Raw genomic sequence first — 27,874 nt, forward strand, 5'->3', positions numbered from 1 at the left:
CTATTGCCTCTTTCCCCTCACCCTCTTGTACAAGATCCTTCCTTTGCCACCCAGAGAATTGTGCTTGAAAGTAAAACTACCCAAAATCTTTGGTAAGTTTCACACTGCAGCCCTAACTTAGCAAAAAGGGACAGAATGCAGCATCTGGGTTCTCTCACACTCCGTTTTGCTCCTCTGGGCTCTGTAGCAGCGTTCATTTCACTTTGATATCCACTCAGCAGAGAGCACATTAGACAGGTGTGGCAAGAGCTAGAGAGTTTCAGGATGACAAGGACAGGGGCAAGCTTTGATGCAGGGTGGTTCTAGTAGACTGTAGCTGAACTGTACAGCTAGCTGAGAACTGTAAACATGTAACTATCCACAAACAGATTATTTTTTAATTCAGACAATATTTAACCCTCCATGATGTAACTGGAACTACCAGTTTCCCAAGTGGGTAGGCTCCTGGAATGTTACTGATAATAAAACAGTGCATACCCTATCTCCCTGGGTGCAACTGTTCATTGTTCTTCTGTATCTTCTCCTGTCTCTCTCTCTCTCTGTAGCCTTTATTTCTTCCTTCATTTCACTGAACAGGATTCGAACCCTGATCCTCCTGTTTGCTTTTCTGACTCTTATTGCTGTCTCTCATTTCAGTTTTCTCCCAGTCCTCTCTTTTTATTGCTTTCCCTGTTAGTGCATCTTTCCCTGCCCCTTTTCCTTGCTGGTTCTCTCTCACTGTAGCCCTGATACAGCAAAGCACTTAAGCACGTGTTTATGTCCCATTTAAATCATCCCGACTTAAGTATGCATAAGTACTTTGCTGAATTGCAACTTGAAATACTGCTGTAATCTGTTCTTCATTTTCTCTCTTTCATTGCTGCTTCCCCTCTCAGGCTGTCTTCAGCGCAGAGTTAGCCAGGATGATTAGCACCTGGGTCAGTCTAGCCCATCTGTGAACAGCCACTCCACTGAGCCATACCCAAATTACTGTGTCCTCACAGGTGCTGCACGCAACCATGTGTGTGACTCACTAGGACACACATCCCAGGATTCTTTGTGCTGCAGTAGGCTCTATCAGCACTTGAGTGATACAGCCTGCATCCTCAGGGCAGGTTACCAGCCAGAGTGAAAGCATCTGAGCTTTAGCCTATACCTCCATCTGGGCCAGCTACTTGCCAAAGTAGCATATAGAAAGTAACTGTGCTTGTTTTTGAGAAGTTGGGTGACAGTTTTCATGCAGTCACCCTGCAGATTTTTTTCTGTACGTTTTTGTTTTTTAACTGAACTATGCCCCGCAGGCGGTTTTTTTGCTCAAACCCTGCCCAGTGCAATGATGCAAATTCCTGCCCTGTGCTAATTTTTTGCAGTTTTCACGGCACTTTTTGACCAATCAGGCTTGTTTTGGGTGGTTTTCCTGGACCTGAGCATAACACGACTAGGAATTTGTGTGTGGATGGAAGTGGGCTTAGGAACAACACCTGAGTAAGAGCCCAAGTTAATTATGCCATGAAGACGTACCCTCAGAATCACTGATGCTTTCTATTCCTGATAGTTCCTCTCCAGTTCTTTTTGATGATCCCCAGAGCCCTGCGCGGATACAAAAATGTGGATCTGCATCCAATCCACATCCACCAGGATCAACCTGTGATCCACTGGCCGTCTTTTACCTGTACCAACATCTGTATTCAATCCGCAGCAGCAAGCTGTCTCACAAGGGCTAGCAACAGGGGAGAGAGGGAAGGGAGCAAGTGAGGGGCAAGGGCTTGCAGGGAAGAGGTAGTGTGAGGGTGGCAACTGGAGGTGGGGGGCAGTGCGGAGGTGGTGTCTCGAGGAGAAGGGGGGGTGCAGAGGGGAGGCTGGGGGGAAGGGCCATTGCATCGTGTGCTGCTCCTGGGGGCTCGTGAGCGATAGCACATGGCAGCAGCAGTGTGTGCTGCATCACAGTGGGGCAGAGGGGTGAGGCGCCAGTGCCACGCCTGCTCCAATCCCCGTGGCCAGGGGCAGGCCCTGTTGCCCAGGAGCTGCCAGGCCAGGCCCAGGACTGGGAGCACAGCCAGTGCTCCCGGGCCATGGTGGTGATGCTGGCACTGCCCGAGGGGCCCGAGCTGCTGTACAGGAAACGGCGCACCGAGCAGGTGCTGGACAGCCCTGACTCCGACCTGCCACCCAGCCCCAGGCACTGGCTGCTGGCCCTGAGTGTGCTGTGCCCCCCGGGTTGCCCATGCTGGACGCCGCGGGCCAAGTGCCATCGGTGAGTAGAGCCCTACGTGGTTGTATCTGCATCCAATCCACTATCTGCAAAAATAGTCCGTGGATATCCGCATCGACGGATATGAAGCGGATATCTGCGGATTTGTAGGGCTCTACTGATCTCTCCTGTCCACCATACTGCAGGCTCCTGATGCATTTGGCTCTCTAACATCCCCATCACACACAGTCTACATTCTTTTCCCTTGGATTCCTATTAGCATTCCATTTCCAGCCTTCCCTGACTGCCCTCCCAAATCTGATCCCCATTACCTATTGTAGCAGGAAAGTTACAGTGTGTGCTATTAAATAGATACCATCCACAGTAATTAGATTTCCTGAGACATTGGAGGTCTTTCCCATTCTATGTATAGGCAATTACAGCTTTTAAATAAAGGTAAATTGTGAAGACAGAGATGGTCTCCCTTCTGAATTAAGGCTCTTATGTGGTTGATTTGCCATACTTTGAAAGACACCAAACAACCAAAAATCTTTAGGCTTTCAAAATTTGAAAGTTAACTCCCAGTGACCATAAGAAGTGTTCGATAAAATTTCAAAGAAATTTAGCAATTAGTTCTCAGATTCAAAACAATTAAAATGACTCCTTTTGGAGATTTTTGAAGTTTCTAATTTTTTGGTGTCTTCATATTAAATAAAGGGCTTCTGTTTAATGTTGTATCTCCATATCTGATGAAAAGGATTCTGTACTTTAAGATTCACCGGAGAAGTCATTTCTGTAATTACCTTGTGCCCAGGATATTTTTCAGAACTCAATTTTCATATACAAACAAATTTCATAAACAGTATTACAGAAAACCTATGCATGAGACCCTGTCAATAAATCTGATGAAGAAACTTTTAAATGACGGCACATCAAGGCAAAAGCTGAATGTAGGATGTTACAACTGAGACTAAACTTGTGCACTGGAGAGAGGAAATGTTGTAGCTCCTGCATGTGAAATCAGATGCAATGTAAAAATATACCCCTGACATATAAAGTATATAATTAGCGATGTATATGTTGAAAGAGACTATAATTATGTCTTCTGGGTTAGAGTAAAACTGTTTATTGGGATGTATAACATAACTTTCACATAATAGTATTGCTGATAATCAATTATATGCAGATTACCTTACGTGATCATTTCAGTTTTTAGATTACTTTTAATGTCAATGTGGTAGTAGTACAATTTGAGTAAAGGTTATATTAATTACTTCAGCACTCTTAACTCTAAGTTAACACAGTTTGTTTGGCAAGAAGTACTGCAATATGCTAAATGTCTAGTTCTTAATGGCATTCCATGTAACTCCAACTCTACTCCTGCTGTTAACTGACTCATTTTTGTAATTGAGTTAAATTGCCACCATCTGCAAGAGGGTTAAAATCTTTTAATAATGAACATTTGACCCAGTGTTTCCCACAGTAATAACTGCTGATATTAAAATGCAGAATTGATAAGGCGCACATTGGAGGAAAAACATCCCTCACAAAATAACTGTGAACAAATACACATGCATATATCACTCTGTCTACCTAGCCAGTGGATTATTGTTTAAACATCACTTATGGTTTCATGGATACAATTTCTAATATGAAAAGTTATGAGGAAAATTAAATTGATAAAAATATGGCAAACTTATTGCATCCAGGAAATAAATCTGAATCTTCAAAAAAGAACTAGATAAATTCCTAGAGGATAGATCCATCGATGGCTATTAGCCAGGATGGTCAAGGATGGTGTCTCTAGCTTCTGTTTGCCAGAAGCTGGGAATGAGTGACAGGGAACGGATCACTTGTTGATTACCTGTTCATTCCCTCTGGGGCACCTAGCACTTGCCACTGTTGGAATACAGGATACAGGGTTAGATGGACCTTTGGTCTGACCCAGTATGGCCGTTCTTATGCTCTTAATCCACTCACCTGGGATTTTAAATCAGACTTTTGGGAGTTGTGCACCCAGCTTCCCCACTGAATTTCACAGGGAGCTGTGCAACTAAGTTCCTTAGGCCTTTTTTAAACACCCCAGTCCAGAATACTAAATCAAACTGAAGAAGAGCTTTGTCTCTCTCACCAACCGAAGTTGGTCCAACAAAAGACACTACCTCCCTCACCTTCTCTCTCTAATATCCTGAGACCAACACAGCTATACCACTTCATAAATTAAAAAAAGTAAAATTCTATATTATATCTAATCTATCTGTACTTAAGTCATCATCATAGGCCATGATCCTCAGCTACAGCCAAGGCCAGATTTTGCGGCTTGGAGATGTTAGCGTGCATAGCTTGCTTTTGTGCACTCTTCCATCCCAGTCCCCAGCATAACTCAGGTCAGCTTGCTGGCTGTTCTTAGTACCCTCAGCTGTCAATGGCCCTAAGCTGCTTGTGGCAGCCAATCAGCAGCTAAGATTAGGACCATCCTGGGTATACTCTCTTTCCCCAGCCCTATACAGCGGCCTCAGTTGGGCTGCAGTGATAACGGCATAGGAACCGCTTTGGTGGCTCTACACTACCATGGTTCTGCCTCTTGGGGAGATCCTCTCTCAGCCCAGTAATTCAACTTTAGGATTGCTGTTGAATGGTGCAAAATGCCCTAACACAGGGGAGAACCTGGTCCATAGTAACTAAGCACAGTTCTCAGGAGAAAAATATTGTGCTTGCACCTCAACCCAAAGCAGGGAGTTAAATTGTGCCATTTTGGTAAAGTCCTTTATTGGGAAAGTGTGGAACTGCACTACTTTTAGGGGAAGCGTGTCTGCTACAGCTGCGTTTATGATGAAGTAGTGTTCTCTCCTCTCCCTGCCTGCTCTTTGTGCTGGCGCAGAAGAGAGGACAGAGCCATAGCTTCACCTCCTCCATGCCACTCTCCTATCCCTTTGAGGGAGAATGCATCAATAGGTCTGCCAAAGGCAGCAGTCCCTGTTCTCTCCCAAGCATAGAGGCTGTAACCATTCATGGCCCTTGTGTAGGAGTGTTATCCCTTCTCTGATACACACACCTGTAGAAGTGCCTGGGACAATCTGGCCCACAGAATCTAGTACACAGAAAAACATTATGATAAGATTTTTACATACCAAATGAATGATTTGGCAAGCTGCTGAGGTTTTCTGGTAAAATTTCCAGCGAATCTGATGCATTAATTTTATGGACACTGAAAAAATGTTCATCTCTCTCTCTCTCTCTCTCTCTCCCTCAGGCACATACACAAAGAGAGGGAAAGTGAACAAAGAGTAATGTCTCCCTGAAAAGTGCTATGTGTGACAGGCTGTGATTTCCCTTTGAAAATAAAGGCTACAATTAGATCAAACACAAGTCATTATTATTTCAACATGACTGGGGGTTTCTGTGAAACATTACCATTTCAGACTCCTCAGAGAGTGGAAATGGGTTGAAGGTTATGAGACACAGGTAATAGGTACTCTGAAGATTTTTGTTTTAATAAAACCCCTGGTAATGAGTACATTATTGAAGAAACTCACCTCGATCAAAGATATGGACTCTGTTTAATAAAAAAGGGTCTGTTTAGACAATTTAAACCCATATCAAATAATTGTAGCCAGTGATGAGCTCCCGAAATCCTAAGAACCGGTTCCCTACCGGGTTCTCGGTGGCACTTCGGCGGCGGGGGGGTCTTCACTCGCTCAGGGTTTTCGGTGGCAGGTCCTTCACCTGGAGCGAGTGAAGACCCCCCCGCCACTGAAGTGCCGCTGAAGACCCGGTAGGGAACTGCGCAGTAAGTACAGTACAAGCCTCACCCCCACTCATCCGACCCCAACCCAGGTCCTGCCACTGACTGCTCCCCTCAGAACCTGCAAGTTTCTCCTTTCCCTCCTCCCCCACTGGGGTAGCAGTAGCAGCCAGGGGCTCTGGGGGCTATTTAGAGGGCCAGGGCTCCCCTGCTTCTACTGCCCCGGCCCTTTAAATAGCTGCCGGAGCCCTGGGGAAGCAGCGGGGTTCTGGAGGCTATTTAACAGACTGGGGTGGCAGAGGCAGCTGGAGCCCCAGCCCTTTAAATAGCCCCTGAAGCCCCCCACTATCCAAGGGCTCTGGGGGCTATTTAAAGGCTCGGGGTTCTCCTGCTTCTACCACCCCGGTCCTTTAAATAGCTGGAGGAGCCTTGGAGTAGTAGCGGGGCTCTGGCGGCTATTTAAAGGGCCGGGGTGGTAGAAGCAGGGGAGCTCCAGACTTTTTAAATAGCCCCCAGAGCCCTGCAGCCCTACCCCAGGGCTCCAGCAGTGGGGCCCTGGAGGCAATTTAAAGGGCCTGGGGCTACAGCCCCTGCTGGGAGCCCCAGGCCCTTTATATTGCCCCCCCACCCCAGCGAAGCTGCGCCAGTCCCAGGGGCGGCTCCAGGCCCCAGCAGGCCAAGCGCGTGCTTGGGGCGGCATGCCGTGGGGGCGCTCTGCCGGTCGCACGGCAGGCGGCTCCGGTGGACCTCCCACAGCCTTGCCTGCGGAGGGTCCGCTGGTCCCGCGGCTTCGGTGGAGCATCCGCAGGCACACCTGCGGGAGGTCCACCGGAGCCGCGGGACTGGCGACCGGCAGAGCGCCCCCCGCGGCGTGCCGCCGTGCTTGGGGCCCCTGCCACCCCACCCCTTTAGCAAGCAGTTCTACACCGACTTCTAAATTTAACAACTGGTTCTTGCGAACCGGTGCGAACCGACTCCAGCTCACCACTGATTATAGCTCTTTTAAAAATCATTTCAATGCTTTTTCAGCTTCAAGTTTATTTTAGTGAAGACTAGAAATATTTCAAGATCCTTGTTAAAAGCTGGCAGGAAAAAAACCCTCCAAACAAATCACAGAACCTAATGCAGCTTCTGGGGCACCTCTGTTTTCCTTGATGGTTAGTAGTGGAGCATTAAAGGTCTTATAATTACAAGCCTATGTGTTTTGGCTGAAGCACATAGCACCAAATTAGCTTTTAAATAAGAAGAAAAAAAGTCCTTGGTGTATCTTGAAAATGATTTATGAACATTTAAAGCACTGAATCATTACATCAATATAATGTATAGCACATCTAACTTCATGTTCCTGAACAATTTGGTTCTAAAAATAATAGTTTACTCTGCCACCTAGATTGGTGGAAAGAGAGGTCTTTCCATTTACTGGAAGATGAAGCAGCCTGTATTAGCAGAACAACAGAAGATTGAGCCTGAACAATTGATTTTCTTTCTCCTTCTGCTAGAAACTAGAGTTGCTTAAAAAAACAAACTCTGAACATAAAAACTTTTAAAATAAATAAATATGCTATCTAGAGATTATTAATACAGCCCAGATGTCCACCTTACAGAAAGTAAAGAGATTCCTCCCCCAAATCAAGAATCATATGAAACTTCTGTATGTCCTACTTTTTAAGGTCTTACAGACATCACAGCAAAACACTTCTATCATTAATACAGTAGATTTTGGGGTTAGTGCTTATCTGTCCATATAGATTAAAATTACTTCATAATTATTCTAATTGGTGCTGAGGTGTTTACCATCTGTGCTGATCAGAGGTCATTCTGTGGATGTCTGATGTTTCTAGCGATAGGAGCTTTTTAAATGCCACTCAGTTTCAGGTAAAGAAATGTATAGATTGTTGAAATGCTAGCTTGAGCCAGTTAGAACCTGACTAACCTGTCTTGGGATCAAATACCCACAAAAATCTTACAATATCAATTTTTGTTTTTTATTGTGTAAGTTCTTTATTTAGAAAATTCATTGTTTTAAGTATCTGGATGTACTGATCATTTGGTTATAATGATCACAATAAGAGCTACAAAAATATTGTTCTTTATAATAGGACTCCACAGTACCTCTGATACCTTCCTCATGGTGAAAATGAATTCCATACATTTTCAAGTTCCTTTAACCAGTCTTCCAAATGATATAGAACTATTATTTTTTTTGCCTTTCTTGCAATGAATTTTATATTCACTGTTTGGTTTGACAATTAAAAATGCAATTATGCTTCACAAACTGTAGTAGATGGAGCATAACCTTGATATCAGTTAACTCTACCTCTTACCATTTCTAATGCAGGGGTGGACTTGAATCAAAGTCAAGACACCCAGTCGAAGTTTTGCATAATTTTTAGTATGCTGATATTGTTGGATATTTCAATAAGCTGTATTAATAATCAAATGGGGTCAAAAACACATTAGGCGCTCCTGTTGTATGCAGTGACAATGTTGCCTAGAAGGCTACAGGGAACCTTCCCAGGTTGACATGGGAGGTAATCTCTTCCACATCTCTAAGTCTTCAGCACAGTTAGCCTGGAGGAAACAGTTGCTATAGCTGCATTTTTATCTGTTCACTTTACATGCTGCCGGATATCGCCAGGTGTCACTTTTTCTCTCAACCAAGGCTTCAGAAAGGTGCTCCCTTTGTAAAACAGAACATTTTAAGCTGCCCGTGGAAATGCTAAGTGTCCTCACAGCCTCTACATGCAGCCAAATAAACATGCATAAAAAATAAAGTCATCTTCAGGGCAGTAAAAGAATTTTCTCCCTAGTAAGAATCAGAAAGTTTCTTTCAAATATTCCCTTTTGCTTTCAAAAGGTGCCTATCTAAAGTATGTCTTTGCCTTAAATATTAAGATATGGGAGATTATTTTAGGACCATTTCATTGCTTCCCAAAGAAAAACCTGCAGGGGACCAAAGAAGGACGACAAAAATCAGTGAATTTCCCCCGGCAGAGTTTTCCTTGCACTATTTCCTCAAGTAGGTGCAGCTGGGGAGCTGTGGATTTTGGAGGCTTTGCTCCTTCCCAGCTGGGGACCCATGGTCAAAGGGCCTGTTTCATGTGGGGGAAGGAATTGTCCTTTCAGGGTTGGCTGTGGGTTCATTGTACCTTCATCCCATCTAGCACCTGGGACCTACCGGAAGCCACACTGACAGTCTGTGGTACCTTGCAGCAGCTCAGTAGCAAAAGGCAGCCAAAGCTCAAATCTGTACTACCTCACAGACATATCTATGCACATATCCAGAAACTGGCCCCATGGAGAGCAGCACATTGCAGGCTCAGCGCTTCTGTAGACTTTAGAGGATGGAGCAGGGAGAGAGAACTGTGGGATCTGGCCCTTTGTAGTAAATAAGAGGTGGCTGCCAGTCCCCTTGCTGCTCTCAGTCTTTTGACACACACCTTACTGTCAATTTCCAACTCCAGACACAAACATGGAAGTTCCAGGAGGAGGCTCTCTTGCAAGGGCCAGACACAATTACAGTCCTTGTGCTCTCTTGAGTACAGGGACTGCTCCCTCCCATCACCCAACCCAGGGGCACAAGACATTCCACAGAGGGGCCAGAGGGTGGAGAATGTGGGGCCATGGCTCCACTGACTCCTACTTCCCTACTACACCAGCCAAGCATGGAGTGGGAAGCACACTGCCCCTTTCTAAGGGATGGTGCAGGATGTACACACACCCTGGGAGCTCCAAGAGGGATCATGCATCTTCTTTACAGGGCACTTTTCCCTGAATCCCGAATAAACAGGATGTAAACCCTAGGTGCTGACCACTTATGGTCACTGATGACCCTATAGGGCTTTGCCACAAAAACGAGGCTGTTAGCCCCGCTATCCCACACACTTCCAATCTGGGTAATTACTTTCTGCCTCACTAAATTCACTCTGCAATTTCAGGTGGATATATTGTTAATTTCTTGCCCTATATATTTGTGGAGTGCTATTGTACTTTGTGTAAAAGCTGCCACATTCCCCCCTAGACCAGGGCCCTAGAGAGGGGACAGAAGAGGAATCACTGCTGCAGCTCCCTTCCCTCAGGCCTGCAAGGGGAAAAAGCAGATTTTCTTGCCTAAGATCCCTGCAGGCAATTATTTTTGGAGTTTGTACTAAGGTAAAGGCACAATGAAAGAGTGGAAAGGGTGGGGGAAATGAGACGTGTTTCTGAGTTTTGATAGGTATTTGGAAAGAACAGACAGAAAAAGAAGAAGCAAGCATGGGAGTAGAGAAGAGAGACCAAAAAGGGGATGTGCTTTGTGATGCTTCTCAATGAAAGGATCAATACAAATGCAAATAATTCTAATAGCAAGTAATTTGAATAATTAAACTCAATTTATGAAATATACTAGCAAATGCAACTTACACACATTTTAAAATATTGTTCAATCATTTACATATGTAAACAAATTCAGTGTACTTGTTAAATAAATCAGACAGAGAGAGCACTAAACATAACTGTCAATATATGTCCGCTCTCTCTATGGGACACTGAAACTGCTCTGAAGGTGAGATAGCAAGCTACTCCTGAAGCAAAGAGTGTCTTGTAATGGAAACTTCAATGTTGGAATAGTTTCTTGTATATTTCAACTAGCTTCAAGAAGCTATATTTCAACTAGGTCAAGAATGTGTAAAATAAATGTTAAAATTTAAACGTTTTGTAAGATGTGATTCTGATAGCTAAGGGCATATTGTACATCTCAGGAACCTCCTATCATCCTTCTTAGCTTTGAAATAAAATGTAGGCGCAACACGTGCACTAGGAAAAATAGGAGGGGGTGGTAAGAGGGAGAGTGGCAGCTCAAAGTGAATGTAGAGGTGAAAGTCACATTCCTGTCAAACCAGCCATGATTCGGAAGGCAGAATCATACTTGGGGAGTAGATATCTTCCTTAGCAGTGGCCAGAAAGAAAAACATCACATATACTTCACTGTCTTTTATCTTCACTACCACAAGGGAAAGCTTTCCCCAAAACATATTAATGTTAAAGGTCAAATTTTCAAAAATGGACTTTAAAAATAGCATGCACTTTCATCTGTATATGTAATATCCACATTTGCACACTGGCATATGAATGCACAAAAGGGAAAGCAAAGGATTTGGATGCAAAGCAAGAACTGGACAGTATTCCTGAATTTGACACACACTTTTGGTAAGACTTTGGACAAGTCACTTAGGTAAAAATTTTCAAATACGGGGGACTAAAGTTAGGCAGCTAAATAACTGGCTGGTTATCAAAGGTGCTCAGCACTAACTATTCTTACTGAAATTAACATACGTAAGTAACTTTGTCTCTTTAGGTAACTTTAGGCTTCCAAGTTCGAAAACGCTGGCCTTAATGTCTCTGTGCTTTAGTTTTTCCATCCATAAAACACATATGAAAATACAAACATATGTTGAAAGTGTTAATACATTAATCTGTGTAAAGTCCTTTGAGATCCTCTAATAGAAGGCACTATAACAGTGCAAAGTATTGTTTGCACACACAAGTTTTCACACAAACACAGGTTTTGCAAGTGATGCACTTTTGGGGCACAAATTTTGGAGGGCTTTTTAGAAGAATTGCGTTATAAAATGTCATTATATGATTATTTGTTTTGTATTTGTGAAAGCAAATTTCATTTGCCTCCCCACTCTTGGGAGAGAAGGGAGTCAGCCTTCTGTATGTATAGCCATTCACTGGCAACAGAACATGAAATAACTCTCAGCACCAAGTCCACTTCATGAAAATCTCTAATACTGAATGATATTTACATTGCATTTTCAAGCTTTCTTGTCTGTAAACAGTCCAGGGAAATTTTATCCTTAAGATTTTTATATCTATGCAACTTAAAATAGTAAAGAAATAATAGTTTTTGAAGTGTCAGATATGCGTGAGCTAGCCATTTTCTAACACTACCCCTTGGCGCTGCTTTAGAATTATTATGAACTAGTAGCTCAGTCATTCACTTGCCTTCAAAACTAAATATATTGCATTTCATTTTACTCCCTTGGCATCAGAGAGGTAGGTGTGGAGTTCCTGCTGAGAGCTTAAAATGCATTCTGTATTGATGGATGACGAGAGAAAATGCAAGCTGTGTGCATTGAGGGGTTAATGCAAAACCTTTTCTAAGTGACACTGAAATAAATAGTTAATCTGTATCACCTCCTGTTTTATTCTTTGTGATACTGTTAATAATAATAAACTTTGCTAAGCATTGGATTGAAGAGGTAATTTCTATGGAGAATCATGGGGATCTAGAGTAATGAGCATGCCAGTGGGAGTCAGTACCTCGAGTTCTAATCCAAGTGCCACTTATTGACTGTATAGGCTTGGCCTAGTCATTGAAGGCCTGAATTTCAAAAGCACAGAGAACTAACAACTACAGTTGAATTCAGGGGGAGTTGCAATTGCTCAGAACTTCTGAAGGGCCCACACAGCACATGCATAATCCCATGCTTAGTCAACAAAATATTTAAGTGTAATGTTGAATGTGCATAAGTGCTTTTGCAGAACTGGGGCTATAATAAAGCTTTTTTTTTTCTCCCTCTGAATCTGCTTCCCATTTTGCAGAATGGGAATAATAATATTTTCTTACCGACTTCACAGGGGCTTGAGAAGATTATTTAACATTTCTATAGTGCTCTGAAAAATGGGAAGTGCTATCTATAGACATGATACATGTAACTTTTACAAGAAACTATATTGGAATATAGCTACAATTACTCTCCACTTAGCATAAAGCACTTTCTTAGCAACATGTTTCCAAGCTTAAATATTCCTTAGGCTCCCTGGAATAGAGAGAGAAAACATTATAAGGTCTTTAATGTTGAGTCCAGAGTTAAAAAATAAATCTTGCTATAAATAAAATATCCCAAACAAATTCAAAGCAATCTATTGGAGAGGGGAAGATGAATGAACTGTTTCATGAAAGATGCCTTAACTAGTCCAAACAGACTATCTGTTATGCATTTAACAAATAAGACTGTTTTATTATTTGATTAGCAGATAATCGTTATTTATAGAAGTACTTACTTTCGCCTTTCTGCCTCAAATTTACTCAACAGTTTCCGAAGACCACCATTCTTAAATCCCTGATAATGTGCTGCAGGGGCTCCCACTGTGATGACATCATACAGAGCATCTGGAATGGGAATAGACAAGTACTGAGATTTGCATGCGCATCCACATGTGCAGGGCATGGCTGCACTGTTGAATCCACTCTACAGGAGATGGAGGGACTGACTCTGAATAATTTACTAGGAATAACTGAGAACAGGGTCACAAGGAGGCAGAGAGAGCTAACCAATCTTTCCACACAGCCACGTGCACACCTAACCAACTTAGAATTTTATCTGATGTATTGCTACCTTAATGATATGCCACAGTGTAGAACAATATGTCCTAGCTCCGTAGTTTACTAAGGTACAATGCAAACTGGCCTTTTGTGTATTTCACTTTATAGTGTCTTAGGTCGTTTAATTTGCAGTCAAGTTGAAATCCATAGATATTATAGCCAGAAGGATCATTATAATCAACTAGTTTGACTTCTCTCATAAGACTGGGCACAGAATTTCACCCAGTGATTCCTGCATCAAGCCCATGACTTCAAGCTGAGCTAGAGTATATCCTTTTGAAAGACATCTAATCTTGATTTAAGGACTTCAAGTGACAAAGAATCCACCACATTCCTAGGTAAATTGCTCCAATGGTTAATCACCCTCACCATTTAAAATCTGCACCTTATTTCTAATTTGTTATTTATTTAGCTTCAGCTTCCAGCCATTGGATTTTGGTATACCTTCTGCTTGCTAGATTAGAGAGCCTTCTCCTATCAGGTATCAGAGGGGTAGCCATGTTAGTCTGGATCCGTAAAAGGCGACAAAGAGTCCTATGGCACCGTATACACTAACATGTATTGGAGCATAAGCTTTCATGGGTGAATACCCACTTTGTCAGATGAATGTACATGAAAGCTTATGCTCCAATACGTCTGTTAATCTATAAGGTGCCACAGGACTCTGTCACTTTCTCCTGTCAGAAATCTTCTCATATAGGTACTTACAGACTGTAAGCATGTCATTCACTGCCATTTAATATTTTAAAGTGAAAAATTCTATGTACTTGCTTTCTTTTAAACTCTTGTGGAGTCCACATGGATTTCTTCTCTGTCTTATGGGAAAAGGTGAAAACCTTTAAAACTGCCCCTTTCTGTGTGTACCAGCAGTGAGCTGCAGGCACAATTATCTGCTAGCACAAATTGTAACGAACAGAAATCTGATTTCACCTTCATGTTAGATATCTAACTGCTGTTGTTTACACAAGCATTTAATAATGGCTGTAATTTTGTGCTCCCAGTTGACTATAGGTGTGAAAACTGAGGCCTTTTGGGCCTTTTAAAAATCTGTCCCAAAGGAATCATAAGAGGATCTTTCTCCAGCTAAGACTAGTAGTATCCATTGATAGAGCCTGACATTTAAATTGAAATACAATCCTCTCAGTCTCGAAAGCTATCAGTTTTTAAATATATTCAGTTTATGGCTCCAAAACATGTCTTTTTTTTGCATTCTGATGACAAAATGTCCCTATAAGCAAGAACACTGCATAAATGGACTGTATTTTATTTGTGGAGCTGAGTTTCAAAGATGATGCATTCAAACTGATTTTACATTGATGTGTGGTTGCTCTTCAGAACTCATTTAAAGCAGAAGTGAAATAATGTCATTAGCTTTTGGTGAGCTCCAGGATTTCTAAGTAGTCCATTCATTGCAGGCCCACCATAGTTTTATCTGTAGTATATAATCTTAGGTTATTAGAGTTCCACTACTATACATGACAGTAAAATCCAGATCCTCAAAAGTCTCTAGGTGCTTAACTCCCACTGATTCCTATGGGAGTTAGTCACCTATATATCTCTGAGGACCTGGAGCCAAGAACAATGGTGACTTTAAAACAGAAGAGGACGAAACTGTGAGGTTAACTGGATAATGGCATCTGAATTTTTTTTATAGATAACTCATGACATATGTAAAAGGGAAGCATTCAAAAGTCTAAACCCCAGTGGTTTTGCTTTATTTTATATTGAAATCAAGTCAACACCCATGTTGGTCACTAATGAGAGCTCACAATACTTTGTATGACCATAAACCATTTTGTAAATTCTCATCTCAGTTATTTCAGAGTAAGTTGTGATAAAGGGTGTAAGTCATCAAATAGTCTCTTGTGTATACCTGCAAAACTGGTGAAGCATGGGGATATTTGAAAATACATCTTAAAATTATTATTTTTGAATGTGAGAGAAGGGAATACAAAGGAGTAGGAAATAAAGAATGGTGTATTTAAATCCCATTACTTTCATAAAGCTATTTACACATATAAAATATCCATCTCAAGCCTCTGAAAACTTATAACATTAAAACAGTAATATCACTTACAAATTAAGACCTTCCTATCATCAAAAGAAAACTCCTCCCCAAGCAGAAATACAAACTGTTACACTCAATCATTTACTGTCAAGCCAAAATTTGAAATAAAAAGATGTCTTACAACCCACTTGAAAGGTCAGCAAACAAGCTTTATAAGACCAGTTCCAGAGCTCAGGGCCTCCTCTCCCAAATCTAGTCCAGCTATAGCAACTGCATTAGCAGTTCTCAACTGTTAGGATGATGTGTAAATTCACACATTGCTTCACAGAGCACAGTCAATACTTCATATTACAAGCAGATGCAAACTATAAGCCTATTTTGAATATACTTGCAATCTCAGCTGGTTGAAATTTAAAAATAAAGTTCACGAAAAAAATTGAAACTTTCAAGGTGTTTTCATTTTGCAAGGTTCAAAATAGACCCATATAGTTTATTTTTTCATGAACATTATTGAAAGCACTGACTAATGTTTTTGTTTCCCAAAAACAGGTAGTGGTAAATAATGCTGATAATATCTTCAATATAAATTTCAATTAAAATATAACAAATTTCTAATTTTTCTTTTTTTGTTATGCAAAAAGACAACTGTTTACAAACTTTTTCAGTTCCAGGGGCCATTTTTCTACAAATCAATTAAGTGAGCAATTGCTTTTTGAACTACTGGAAACTTTCTGCTGGTTTTCAAAGAGACTGTAGGTTCTTGTAAAGCTTACTGCAGTAGTACAGCCTAGAGATCACAAAAAACATCAATATTTACAACATCCATTCTACATCCAAAAAGAAAGGTCCCAATCTCATTGCCAAACTTAGAAAAACACACTCCTGACCATTACTGCTACCAGAACATCGCTTGGTGCTCGGGGAGACACTGAAGCAGCTAGTTACTAGATTCTGTGAATGTATACAAAGACACTATCACAGCAATTCATTAGTGCAAGCCTTGATTCTCAGGAATGTGCATATTTCTGAATGGTATAAAGGCTAACATCTTCCTCTTCATCTCTTTCAAAGGGAAAATCTATTAAAATGTGGTGGTTCTATTCCATATGATTGATTTCCTGTGAATGTATGAGTCAGGTATTGTTGCCCTTTGGTGTATCTTATTTTCCATTTCTGTTCCCAATGCTGTTGCTGGGTTATAGCACTGATAGGAAAGTAAATAAAAGCTGCCACAATAGATAGACACAGCTCCTGCAGGATCATAATAAGAACAAAATAAAGTGTTTGCAAATAAATTTGACAGAGAATGAAATTTTTTTTGGCTTCAGTGTTTGTTACATTGGAAATTTAAACATATATGTATAGTATATTAAATGGGAGTATTCATTAGAGGTCTAAACCAAAGCTCAGTGAAATCCAGCCCTAAATCATTATAAACAAGCACACACACGTCACATGGAAAGCTACATTTTCAGACATGAGTGATTTAATTGCATCTGTAATATTTGTGTACAAATAGGAATTTGGGGTGAAATTTGCCCCATAGAGGTAATGCAAATAGAGGTAATGCAAGGCCTATGCAGCACTAAAATCCCACAAGCGCTATTTTGTGTGTTTAAGTATCACTTTTTAGTAATACACAGGTTCTCTGCACAAGCGTGAGTTTCACCCTCTTTGCATGAAGATTAGATAATTGTGCAAATAAGCCACTCAAATGCCCAATAAACATATGCAAATGTGGAGTATTTTAGTCGCTCATATTTGAAAATGTGGCTCTAAGAGTTTGCAAGGAGAGCTCATTTGTCGTGTAGATATATAAAATTTAAAAGTATGGTATAATGTCACCAATTTTGCACAAATTTGCATTTGTAAGTGCCATCAAACATTCCTCCCACATAATCTCCAGCCTCTCAAGAACTGAGTTTGGGCATCTTAGAATTAAATACTAAGACACATTTGATAGATGGAATTAAAACCTGCCTTTTATCAAAATATTAAAGAAGTCTGACAGTTTCAGGGTTAATGACAGTTTTATGATTCATCAGCTTGTTTAATCACTAGCTCTATTAATGTTTACATGCTAATTTGTTTCTGAAAACCTCTTAAGAACATCCTGGATTCCCTCTGAAACATGACAAGTGAATCATAAGATGAGGAAAGATATACTGGAAGTCAAAGTGCAACTTAGCACAAAAAGGTTAGTAGGTACTACATATTGCTTGGAGCATATATTTGACGCAAGCTGTAAGTCTTTAGTGCTTGTCAAATAAAACCTGTTTCAATGAACATCATGCACTTTGATAGCTGGATATGATATGTGTTCAGGAAGTATTATGCATACATGGGTATAAGCATATCCTGATTCTCAAAGGTTTATTAGTATATATTATTTGTATTGCGTGTGTGTGGGGGGGTGCTATTGGCCCCAGTCGGGATTGGGGCCCCATTCCATACAAACACAGGATAAAAAGATTATCTCTGTCCCAAAGAGCTTACAAGTTAAAGTCCCAATGTTGCAAAGGGATACATGTAAGCAGACCTCTGCCCCTAGGCAGAGTACCATTAATTTTGATGCACGGTATCTTTGCAGGGTCAGCATTTTACATCTGTAATTTTAATTCAGATTAATGGGAACTACATACCTAACTTCCATCTCATTCAGATGAGAAAAATCTTACAAAAAACCCTCCTAGAAACAACAAAAAAAGAGATAAGAATGTTTGGAAATTATGCCTAAGAAAACTTAATCCACTCCTTTAAAACTAAATCAATTTTAGAAGAAGAGTCTAACAGTTGTCTGCTTGTCATAACTCACAAGCTAAGTGGCATCAGGCAGGTAATAGAAGATGGGAAACACTAAGAAAAATCCAGGTACTGCACAAAAACAAACAAACAAAGAAGTTTATTGTTGATTCAATATGTGGTGCTCTTTTTTCAAAGTCACTGTTTAAAAATATATCTACACAGTGTTGTGCTGCTGAGGGGGTGCTTTCATCTGAGACATAAAATTAAGGTTCTGAGCTCTTGTGGATTTTAAAAGATTGATCGAGCTTTCACAGGATATTGCCCACATTCAAATTTGTGTACTTATAGCCTGCCTATCCAAATCCCTTGTGTGGTTTCAGTAAGATACTTTATTCTTCATTTCTTGTATTAAATTGTTGTGTGGTTTGCTGTTAAACAGTAAACAATTCCCACATTCCAGCCAAAGGGTTGATGCTCATCCACAGTGGTAAGTGATTATAATTTTATAGTTTGTACAGTTAGTAGAGGTCAAGTACTTTGGGTTCTGTTTAGAGTCAATGTACCAGGAAAATGTTAGACCCTTCAAAAGTGTGATTTTTGCATTTGTATTGCAATTTAGAACAAAATGTCATCAATTTATCAATGTACTGATATCAATTGATCAGTAAGCCTTGACTTCCTTACTTTAATTCCATTAAACATATCTTTTACCTGTATAAGATGATGCTAAAAATTATATGCAAGCAGTACAGGTAAGGTATTCTGTACTAAACACAGACAACTGACATATGACACAAAATTACACCTTGTGTTGCGTGGGTTACCTTTGTGGCACCTCTTGTGGCCCATCAAGGCACAACACACTCAGCTGCAGGTCTCTGCTGGTAGGTGACTGTCTCCAAAGCCAGGGCTAGGCATAAGCAGACTAAACAATTGTTTAGGCCCCCAAGCACTCAAGGGGAGCCCCTATTCACTTTTATTATGTGTTTTTGGGTGGGGTATTCCTCCTTAGGGCCCCCAGTGGGCTAGCATCACCTCTGGCTGTCTCTGTGAGATCCTAGATAACAGACCCTCTGGTCAAGGCATGCTTCTCTGCTACCCATTCCAGGGTATTAAGATCCAAAGGAAATCCGGGACAAAACCCCCCACAACTCAGAACACAGTGGTCCAACAAACCTTTGGTGAGACCCCGTCTTTCTGTTTTAGGCTTATCTCCAAACAGCCCATGCTTCTGCTGATTCTTCTAGGTGCTTGTCATCCATGCTAACGGGCTCATCTGGCTGGGAAGGCAGCTCAGTCTATGGACTGCAATTAGGCTTCTATCCCATCAAGAGAAGCAGAGCTCTGCTCTCCTCCCTGGTCAGTCCTGCACAGGGCTAGGTCTCCCCTTTTAACTCCCCTTTCCAAGCCTGATATTTGAGGCAGTGGGGGTGGGGCCACTGAGTCTACAGGCTACCTCCCATTGCCAGTATGGGGCCTATCTATCCCCCACCCCTTTTAATACCCTGTGGAGGGAATATGAAAACTTTCTATATTTTCAATAGGATCTGTGGTTATTTGCATTTGGTGCTCTCACTGGTCTGGTTAGTAAGCTAAGAAAAAGTTATTGCTAGTTATTACAATACATCTACACAATGAAATAGGATGAAAAATTAAGTCAGTGGTCTAGGAGCACCTGAAGATTACTGGAGGTTATTTAGTTTGTCATTATGAGACATGACCAGTGGTGAGCTGGAGCCGGTTCCCACAGGTTCCCAAGAACCAGTTGGTAAAATTAGACCTCCATGGAGAACCGGTTGTTAAAGGGCCAGGGGGTGGGCAAAGAACTCCGGTTCGCGGGCCGGACCATCCTGTTGCTCTCAGGATTCCCAGCTGGGGAGGCTGAAGCTCCCCTGGCCCTTCCCCCGCTTCCCCCCAGCTGCAGCGGGGCCAGCCGCTGGCATCAGCTGGGCAGCTCAGCTGAGCTCCAGAGTCGTCCTGCTGCTTTGAGCTGCGGGCAAGGTAAGGGGGGAGGGGTCTGCAAACTCTAGGGCTGCCGGGGGGGGCAAGTGGGGCAATTTGCCCCAGGCCCTGCAGGGGCCCCCGGCCCTACGAGTATGTCTCCCCCTGCCCCAGCCCCTCCCCTGCTCCCCCCCTTAAATCAGAACTTTTTATAGGGAACTGGTTGTTAAGATTTTGGCAGCTCATCACCGGACATGACAGCATTAGTTCTGCTTTATTACAGCAGAGCTGTATATTCATTTATTTATTTACACATTGGGAAATTAGCTTTATAGATAAGTTTTGGTAGACGCAGGTGCTGCCTTGATTTATTTATATTTAAATCTATAAAAAATGCATCTAGCATGAATGTCCCTAAGCACCTGATCATCATTTAAAAAGATTAAACAATATAGTAGCCAAGTCAGACAAAAATTTTCTTGCCACCTAATATTAAATACTCCTAGGAGGATTCTGTGCCAAAAAATTCAAAATTCTGCAAAATGCTGCATATTTTATTTGTCAAAATAATGCAATATAATCACACCAGTTTCAATTGTTTTAGTCATTTATTTAAACTACAATACAGAAAAAAGTTACAATAACTGTCCATCATTTCCTAAACACATGAAACTTAAGTTACAAACACTTGGTAAGTAATACCCTGCATTCCAGTTATAATCCTGGATGTCCATTAAAATTACATTACAGAACACCAAACATTAAAAAAAAAAGTAGAATGTCATTTTAAATTGCTCAGACTTTCACACATGCAAGTCATACACTTTTGCTAATCATTGTCCTGGTCCTGGCTGGGTACTTTAGGAAGTGCTTGGTTCTGATTGTCCTGACATTTTATTGACTTGGTAAATGCTTTATTTGCCCTCAAAGTCTTTTTTTTAAAATGGGTAAGTAAAATAAATCCTGAGCTGCAATCTAACCCCATTGTGCCACTTTGGCACAGGAAAAAAGTGAGAAAGAACATAGATCTTCCTAGCTGAGGATTCCCTTATTGTCATTTATAAGGCTCCGTTACATTACTCTGGCAATGTAGGGGCCTTAAAATTTTCACAAGTTTTATGATCCTGGGGGAATTGACTGAGAATGGGAACAGTTAACTAACAATAGGAACATTAACAATGTTACTACGTAGGCAGGCTGCTACATTTGTGCCTCAGACAATGAGATCAATTAACTAACAGGCAGGCTGCTACATTTCTGCCACTAGCCTGCATCGTGCACAATAAAAAGCCTTACCCTTCCATGCCAGCAAGCTGCAGTAGCAAGCAAGAGGGACAGAGTCTCTCTTTCTCTCTCTTTTGTTGGCACGCATGTATGCCCAGCCCGCATCCCTCCCCCCCACACCCGGTGATCAACCACACAGGCATGTATACACAGCCCACCTCCCCCATCTCTGAGGCTGCTCCAGGCACGCTGGAACAGACGCGCTCCCGGCGAAGAGGTGCATGTCCCCCGTCAGATTTTTTTTGCCTTTTTCTGTGTGGGGGGCACAGAAGAATGCTGACCATATGAATTCTGCCCCACCTTCACAATCAGCAGTGACTCTCAGCCAGTGAAGTAAAACAGAAGGGGTTATTAGTCATTGGGAACACAGCATAGAACAGATCTTGTTAGCAGAGAAATTAGGACTATTCATCAAAGTCCATCTTAGGGGGATCCAGAGCACAGGGTTTCCCTTCCACCCCCAAGTCCCAACAGGAGACTGACCAGCTTCCAGCAGTCCAGCCTCAGTCACACCTAGCTGCCCTCCTCCTTCCTGTGTCTCCTTCCTGGGCAAACAGGTCACCTGGCCTCCACCTCTCACTTGGTCCTCGAACACCTCCAGCTGATTCTTGCAGAGGATGGGCCCTGACTATCAGTTGCCAAGATACAGAGCGTTGCCCATTGTCTGTGCTCAGGCAGCCAGATGGCAGACACATCTTCCCTCCAGGGGCCTCTGCAAGTATCACAAACCTTTGTCCCACCACCTAGATACTTGAGTAACACTTAAGGGAAACTGAGGCGCACACACATTATTCAGGGAAACATGAACAACATTCCCACTTTGTCACACACTCTGTCAATGAAGTTAGAGTGATGAGAGACAACCTAAAAATAAGCAAGGGAAAGAAAACTTCCCAGAGAACATCTCACATCACATTGGAAATTAACACAAATTATCATCAGAGAAACCAACTCTTATTTAAAATCCCATCACCTTAGCCCTATATCCTGACTCTACCAAGCGTCGATCTTTAACAAATCCCTTCATAACATACTATCTCAGCAAATCACTTCCCAATGCAAAAATGATCATACACACTTTCTGTAAAATAAGCCCCACAACTAGTTCAATAATGAGTGTGAAACCACATTATAATACCAAACAACTCATTGGTAGCTCAAGGGAAATCACAACAAAAATAAAAATCCTACAGCTGAAATCCTTGTTCACTGCAATTCCATAAACACTATCAAAGATTCCATTGTCCCTTTAACTCAAATCTACCCCGCAGGACCCGAGTTTTAGAGGGGCTGAGCATCCACAACTCTCATTGACTTCAACTGTTGCTAGGGGTGTTCAGCATTTGTAAAAATACGGCCCCCTACTATCACTAATTATTCATCTCAGAAATAGACCCTTATTAAAACAGAATCCTTCCGATTTCTCTAAAGGAACTTAGTAGCAACTGCTTAATTTCTCAAAGCCTGTATTCAGTGCCAGAAACTCTCAGCTTCCCCATAGGTCACACTAAGTCGATAGCTGGCAGTTAGTAAAGCCTTAAGACATTTCAGTGGAATTAGTCCTACATCCTTCATAAAGTTTTAATGTTGGGCCAAATCTTTTGATTGTTCATTGATTAGGTTATTGGCTTAGTTTGCCCAGTTAGGACTCTGTAATTTGTTAGGTTCTTGTCTCAAGATCAGGCCCACTATTAGAAGAATTAATGTCAATAGGCATTTTGTCTGAATATGGCCTTCAGGATTTGGCAGATAATTTTGATGGAGAATAAAGGAAAAAATTGGCTGGCCAATGTTATTGTAATAACTTTCTCTGTTACTCAGTATACAAAATATACTTTACAGAAGGTAAACAGTGCTCGTTCTCTCTGCAAACATCTTGTACAAGGAACACTACTGCTTAAATATAGTTTTGCAAGCTTAAAAGAATGGACTCTAACCCCAAGGGCCCATAAACATTAGAGCAAAATGGAAAGTGAAACCCTTTACTGTCACTGGAGCAGCAGGTACTTCTTCAGACTGAATTTTGAAGTTTCATTTTGGTTTTATAATAAAATTTGTGACAGTTGGTCATGTGATAAGCCTTCTGGATGAGGAGGACCATCTGCTGATTGGTACAAACTGCCTTCTCACAGTTACCTATCTGAGTATTTTTGGAGGGGAATATTAGCAAAGTAATATTACCATAGTAATTCAACTGATATATATGCTAAAAAGTTTTGCGTAATTAATATACTAGCCTATAGGATAAGGGCACCCCAATATTATGAGGGTGAGGAAGTTAAGATATGTTACTTTGCTAATATTCCCCTCCAAAAATACTCAGATAGGTAACTGTGAGAAGGCAGTTTGTACCAATCAGCAGTTTGCAACACTTGTGATTATGTCAAAACAATAAATAGTTTTATACCATCTTGTGACTTACGGTTACTGTTAGTTTACTTAAATATGCTCACTCTTTGAGCAATTACTCCTACTCAGGCTATAAGGCCTTATACTTATGCTAACTGCTTAAGCTATTCTTATAGGTCTAGACCTATAGGTCTCTAGCATTCCTGCTATCAATTCCACTCCTTTATCTTATAATTACTGCTATAATTATTACATGACTACAATACTGGTTAATAACACACAATTTATTGAGCGAATTTGATCCTTTTTCTTGTTAATTAATGTAACAGCAACATACTGCATTTGTTAGAAATTTGTACACTGTCTGAAATTGTTTACTGACTATTTTATGCGAACAAATTACAGCCTGTGGTTTACTTGTTAATAGTTTGCTGCAAATATTCCTTTGAATATTCAATATCCATAACCGAATGCTTGAGCTGTGTGACCCCAGGTACATGGTATTGTTTCTATTCCTTGATCAGATGACCTAAACTTCATTTCTGCTTATGTTTTATGATTATATAAATCTCAGCTAAGGTTTAAGAATTCATTTTCCACAAACATTTTAACAAACAAATCTTTCCTTAGATGAATATTGATCAAAAGCAAACAAAACAATTGCAAACAGAGCTTAAGCAAAATTTTCTTTGTAAGGCACTATAATTTTTGTGACTAATTTTTCTCTCTAATCTCTCAGCCCTAAAATCCATGCAAACTCATGCCAGCCAGTTGCACACATATCTACTGAAAAGCCTATTGTAATGAAAAGGAGTTAATGAAAAGGAAACCAAGCCATTTAACTACTTCCCTATCATACCATTTCATGGACCATGTTGACCAAGTTTAAACAGCATGTGCCAAATCTTGGTTCCACTGAAGTCAAAGGAAAATCGCCCAATTACTTCAAAGTGACCAAAATATGGCATTATATGAAAAAAGTGTTTTAGTACTATTGAGAATATAGTGCCTAACCTGAAGGCACATCTGTCTAAGCACCATTCTTCTTTGTCAAGTTACAATGGTTTACTATAGAAGAAACTGGAGATTTTTGAACAGCAGCGCTATGAGTTAAAATGCATGGAGTTTATAAAGGGTTAAAAAGAAAAATAAACATTCTTATTATTTATAAACCCCATTATAGTATGACACAATTAGAGCATTTCTCTGGAATATATTTTACCTTTCAACCGAGGACTGTGCACATGCATTCTCTGCAGATGGAGATTTATTGGAACAAATTCTAGTGTCTTTTCTCCTTTACTACAGCTTGATTTGAAAGAAGATCCTAGAAAACAAAAGTTTAAAGAATCATTATCTCAAACACCCAGCAGATGTTTTGTCTTTTTTTTAAATGTTAGGACAATACTTGTACGTTAGTGGCATTCTTTAATTTACTTTCAAAGTGTAATCGTGTATTAAGAAAAGAATGGTTTGCTAACTGCGTCTCAGCATGCATCCATATTCTAGTCAACAAAACAGCTTTTAATTCACAGAACAATCTAATTTGCTGAGAGACATTGTTCCTGCTGCCTGGAATTGGTCCACAGCATGCTGGAAATGATGCCACAGTTAACATATATTAAGTTTATATTGTGCTAAAAATACAGGAGCATGGAATTATGACACTACATATTTCCACTAGCAAGTGAGAACTTTCGGGGTTTTTTAAAGCAAAACGAATGCACTGAGTAGAATATTGTTCTTTCCTGAAAGTGCAAACAAAAAACTTTGAATTGTTCACATTTCAGTAGGAATCATTATAAATAAGCCTTTCTAAAATGACAACGTGATAATAAACTACTCACAACGTGCTGAAAAGATTTGACTATACACTTCATAATCATCACATCCAAAGTATGAGATTATGAGTAACTAAGTATAGTTATTTTAAATGTTTAAAAGAACACTGTCAATGCTGGCAGGCCAAAAAGCTAATTTACCAGCTGATTTTTGATGGTATGTACACATGATGTAGTAGCTTGTAATCTGCCCTTTCTATGCCTGCCTGTTCTTATGATTAGACACCATATTGAAAATTATCATTATCTGTAGTGCTTGCAGAGAAATGCTATTCTGGCTTTGTTTTTCTAAGACCACACAGGAGTGTGGGCATTTTCCATTTCCATTCAAAGTCATTTTGGGGGAAAAAAGATTCAGAAATTGTAGCAAAATTACATTTGCAATTTTAAAGGTACCATGAGTAATATTTTGGGTTTCACAATCTTGAAAGCGTTTCTTTAATCCTACATTTACCTCTAAACAATTAAAATAAACCAGCTTTGTGTGGTCATATATATATATGACCACAGAGACTTCTGAACCTTATTTTTTTTACATATTAATATGAAGCATCACACTCCTTTTCTTGTTTTTTTCCCCTTATAGCCAATAAAGAAGAAAAGGTTAAAGGGAAGGTTAAAATATGCATTTAATTTTATTATGCATTATCATCTTATTTATCTGAAAAAGTCTAGGGACACATTTCTGAAAATAATGTGGAAAGATGAATCCCTTTGTGGGAGAGAAGAGTGCAATGTAGTCTATGGGAAAAAATCTGACTGAGGAAGAAAAAATTATAATAAAAACAAATGAAAACAAATAATGGGTGCTGAGACTATACAGGAACCAATACTTTGTTCTACAGAAACATTTTGATATGTGACAAGAAAAACAAGAAAACTTAATTGACAATTTGTAAAAATGAAAGGAGGAAAGCTATTATAAAACCAGCACTAGGTTTACAGTGAAGGAAATGCCTGTACCGATTTGATTGTGAAGGGGTTTGGGACACACACTAATGTTGTCAGTGCAAGACAGGGAAATGACACCACTGACAATGTAGCTATAAATCAGCAGCACAGGCAGAAAGGTTTCCTCATGATTCTGAGATGTCAGATATTTGGTATTTTCACACTTTATCAATGAAAAACAGTTAGTGGTAATTCCGGCATACTGTACAAATCTAGCAATTATCATGGAAGAAATACCAAGAACTTTACAGGCTTCAGTTTTCAGACAAGGCTGTAAAGACTCAATTTGACAGCAATCAATGTCTCAAAGGAGGCGCTTAGCACCTCACAGTATCTGGCTGTAAGATATCAAAGAGTACTTTTGCATAAATAATTGATATGATGTAGAATGAAACGGAATTTTTTGAGGGGAGTGTGAAACAGAATGAAACATTCTGTCTATGTATGAAAATATATATAAGATATGAGAGAGAGAGAGAGAGAGAGAGAGAAGAGAGATTTTCAGTAAATCCAGCGGAAGGGTTACTCACAGAGCATAATATTAAGTGTGTGTATACGTCTCTGAAGGATTGGGACCCAACTACACAACAGAGAATAGTGAAAGTATATTGTTACAGATATAGGACACCTAACTTCACAGCTAAATTAGCTAAATCTTATCCCCTGAGTTATCACATTATACATAATGACGTCTGTGTTTTGGGTAAAAAAAACAAAAACTGTTTAGTATATGAGTGCTGAGAAAACTATTGCTACATTTCTTGAAGAGACTTAACAAACTATCAATAAAGATATACCTTTAAGATAATGAAATTACAGTATAAAAAAATAAAAAGTATATCTCAAGATGCATACAAATGGTATGATGCTGTAGTGTATTACTGAAGAAACAGTATGTGATGATGTAATTGAAGGCTGCATCATATACTCAAGGGATCAATATCAAGGGGTGAGATCCCCACTTTACACTGTATACTAGGGCTGGAAAATCTCAAAGGGGACCTAAAAGCTCCATATTTGGACAGAGGAGGATTCCCTTGGGATAGGAACTATAGACAGCTGCCTCTTCAGGGGCACATTGCAAGCACTGGCACATGGGTGTGCCAGGACATTCCAGACAGGTCTGCAGCCCAGGAAATTGTCATAACTCAGACCAGGGACTAAGTTACACCAGGGGCCTCTCCAGCCCCTAGACAAGCCCAGGATCAGATAGGCACAAAAGTGGCTTAAAGCTATGTTAGCACTCCCATTCCCCCACCTGCAGGCTGAAGATCTGCGCTATGCCTCTAAAGGGTATGTCTTGACTGCAGAATTTATTTGGCCAGTGCCCCTAATCAGTGGTGAGCTGGAGCCGGTTCCCACCGGTTTGTGGGAACCGGTTGTTAAATTTAGAAGCCCTTTTAGAAACGGTTGTCCCGCGAGGGACAACTTGTTCCAAAAGGGCTTTTAAATATAACAAAAGCCACAG

At 40.6% G+C, this 27,874-nt stretch overlaps 1 protein-coding gene across 11 annotated transcripts in view; it reads right to left on the reverse strand.

Annotated features, from left to right (window-relative positions):
- The window catches only part of INPP4B (inositol polyphosphate-4-phosphatase type II B), a 554,905-nt gene that overhangs the window by 172,484 nt on the left and 354,547 nt on the right, over positions 1–27,874 (reverse strand). For all 11 annotated transcript variants that reach the window (XM_039539756.1, XM_039539755.1, XM_039539753.1 and 8 more), the window contains 2 exons: positions 24,837–24,941; positions 12,966–13,074 (listed from right to left, as the gene is read on the reverse strand). In XM_039539756.1, the coding sequence (XP_039395690.1) occupies positions 12,966–13,074; positions 24,837–24,941 (214 nt within the window). The remainder of the gene's footprint in view (positions 1–12,965; positions 13,075–24,836; positions 24,942–27,874) is intronic.

This window comes from Mauremys reevesii, linkage group 5, assembly GCF_016161935.1.
Source record: "Mauremys reevesii isolate NIE-2019 linkage group 5, ASM1616193v1, whole genome shotgun sequence".
Lineage (NCBI taxonomy): Eukaryota > Metazoa > Chordata > Testudines > Geoemydidae > Mauremys > Mauremys reevesii.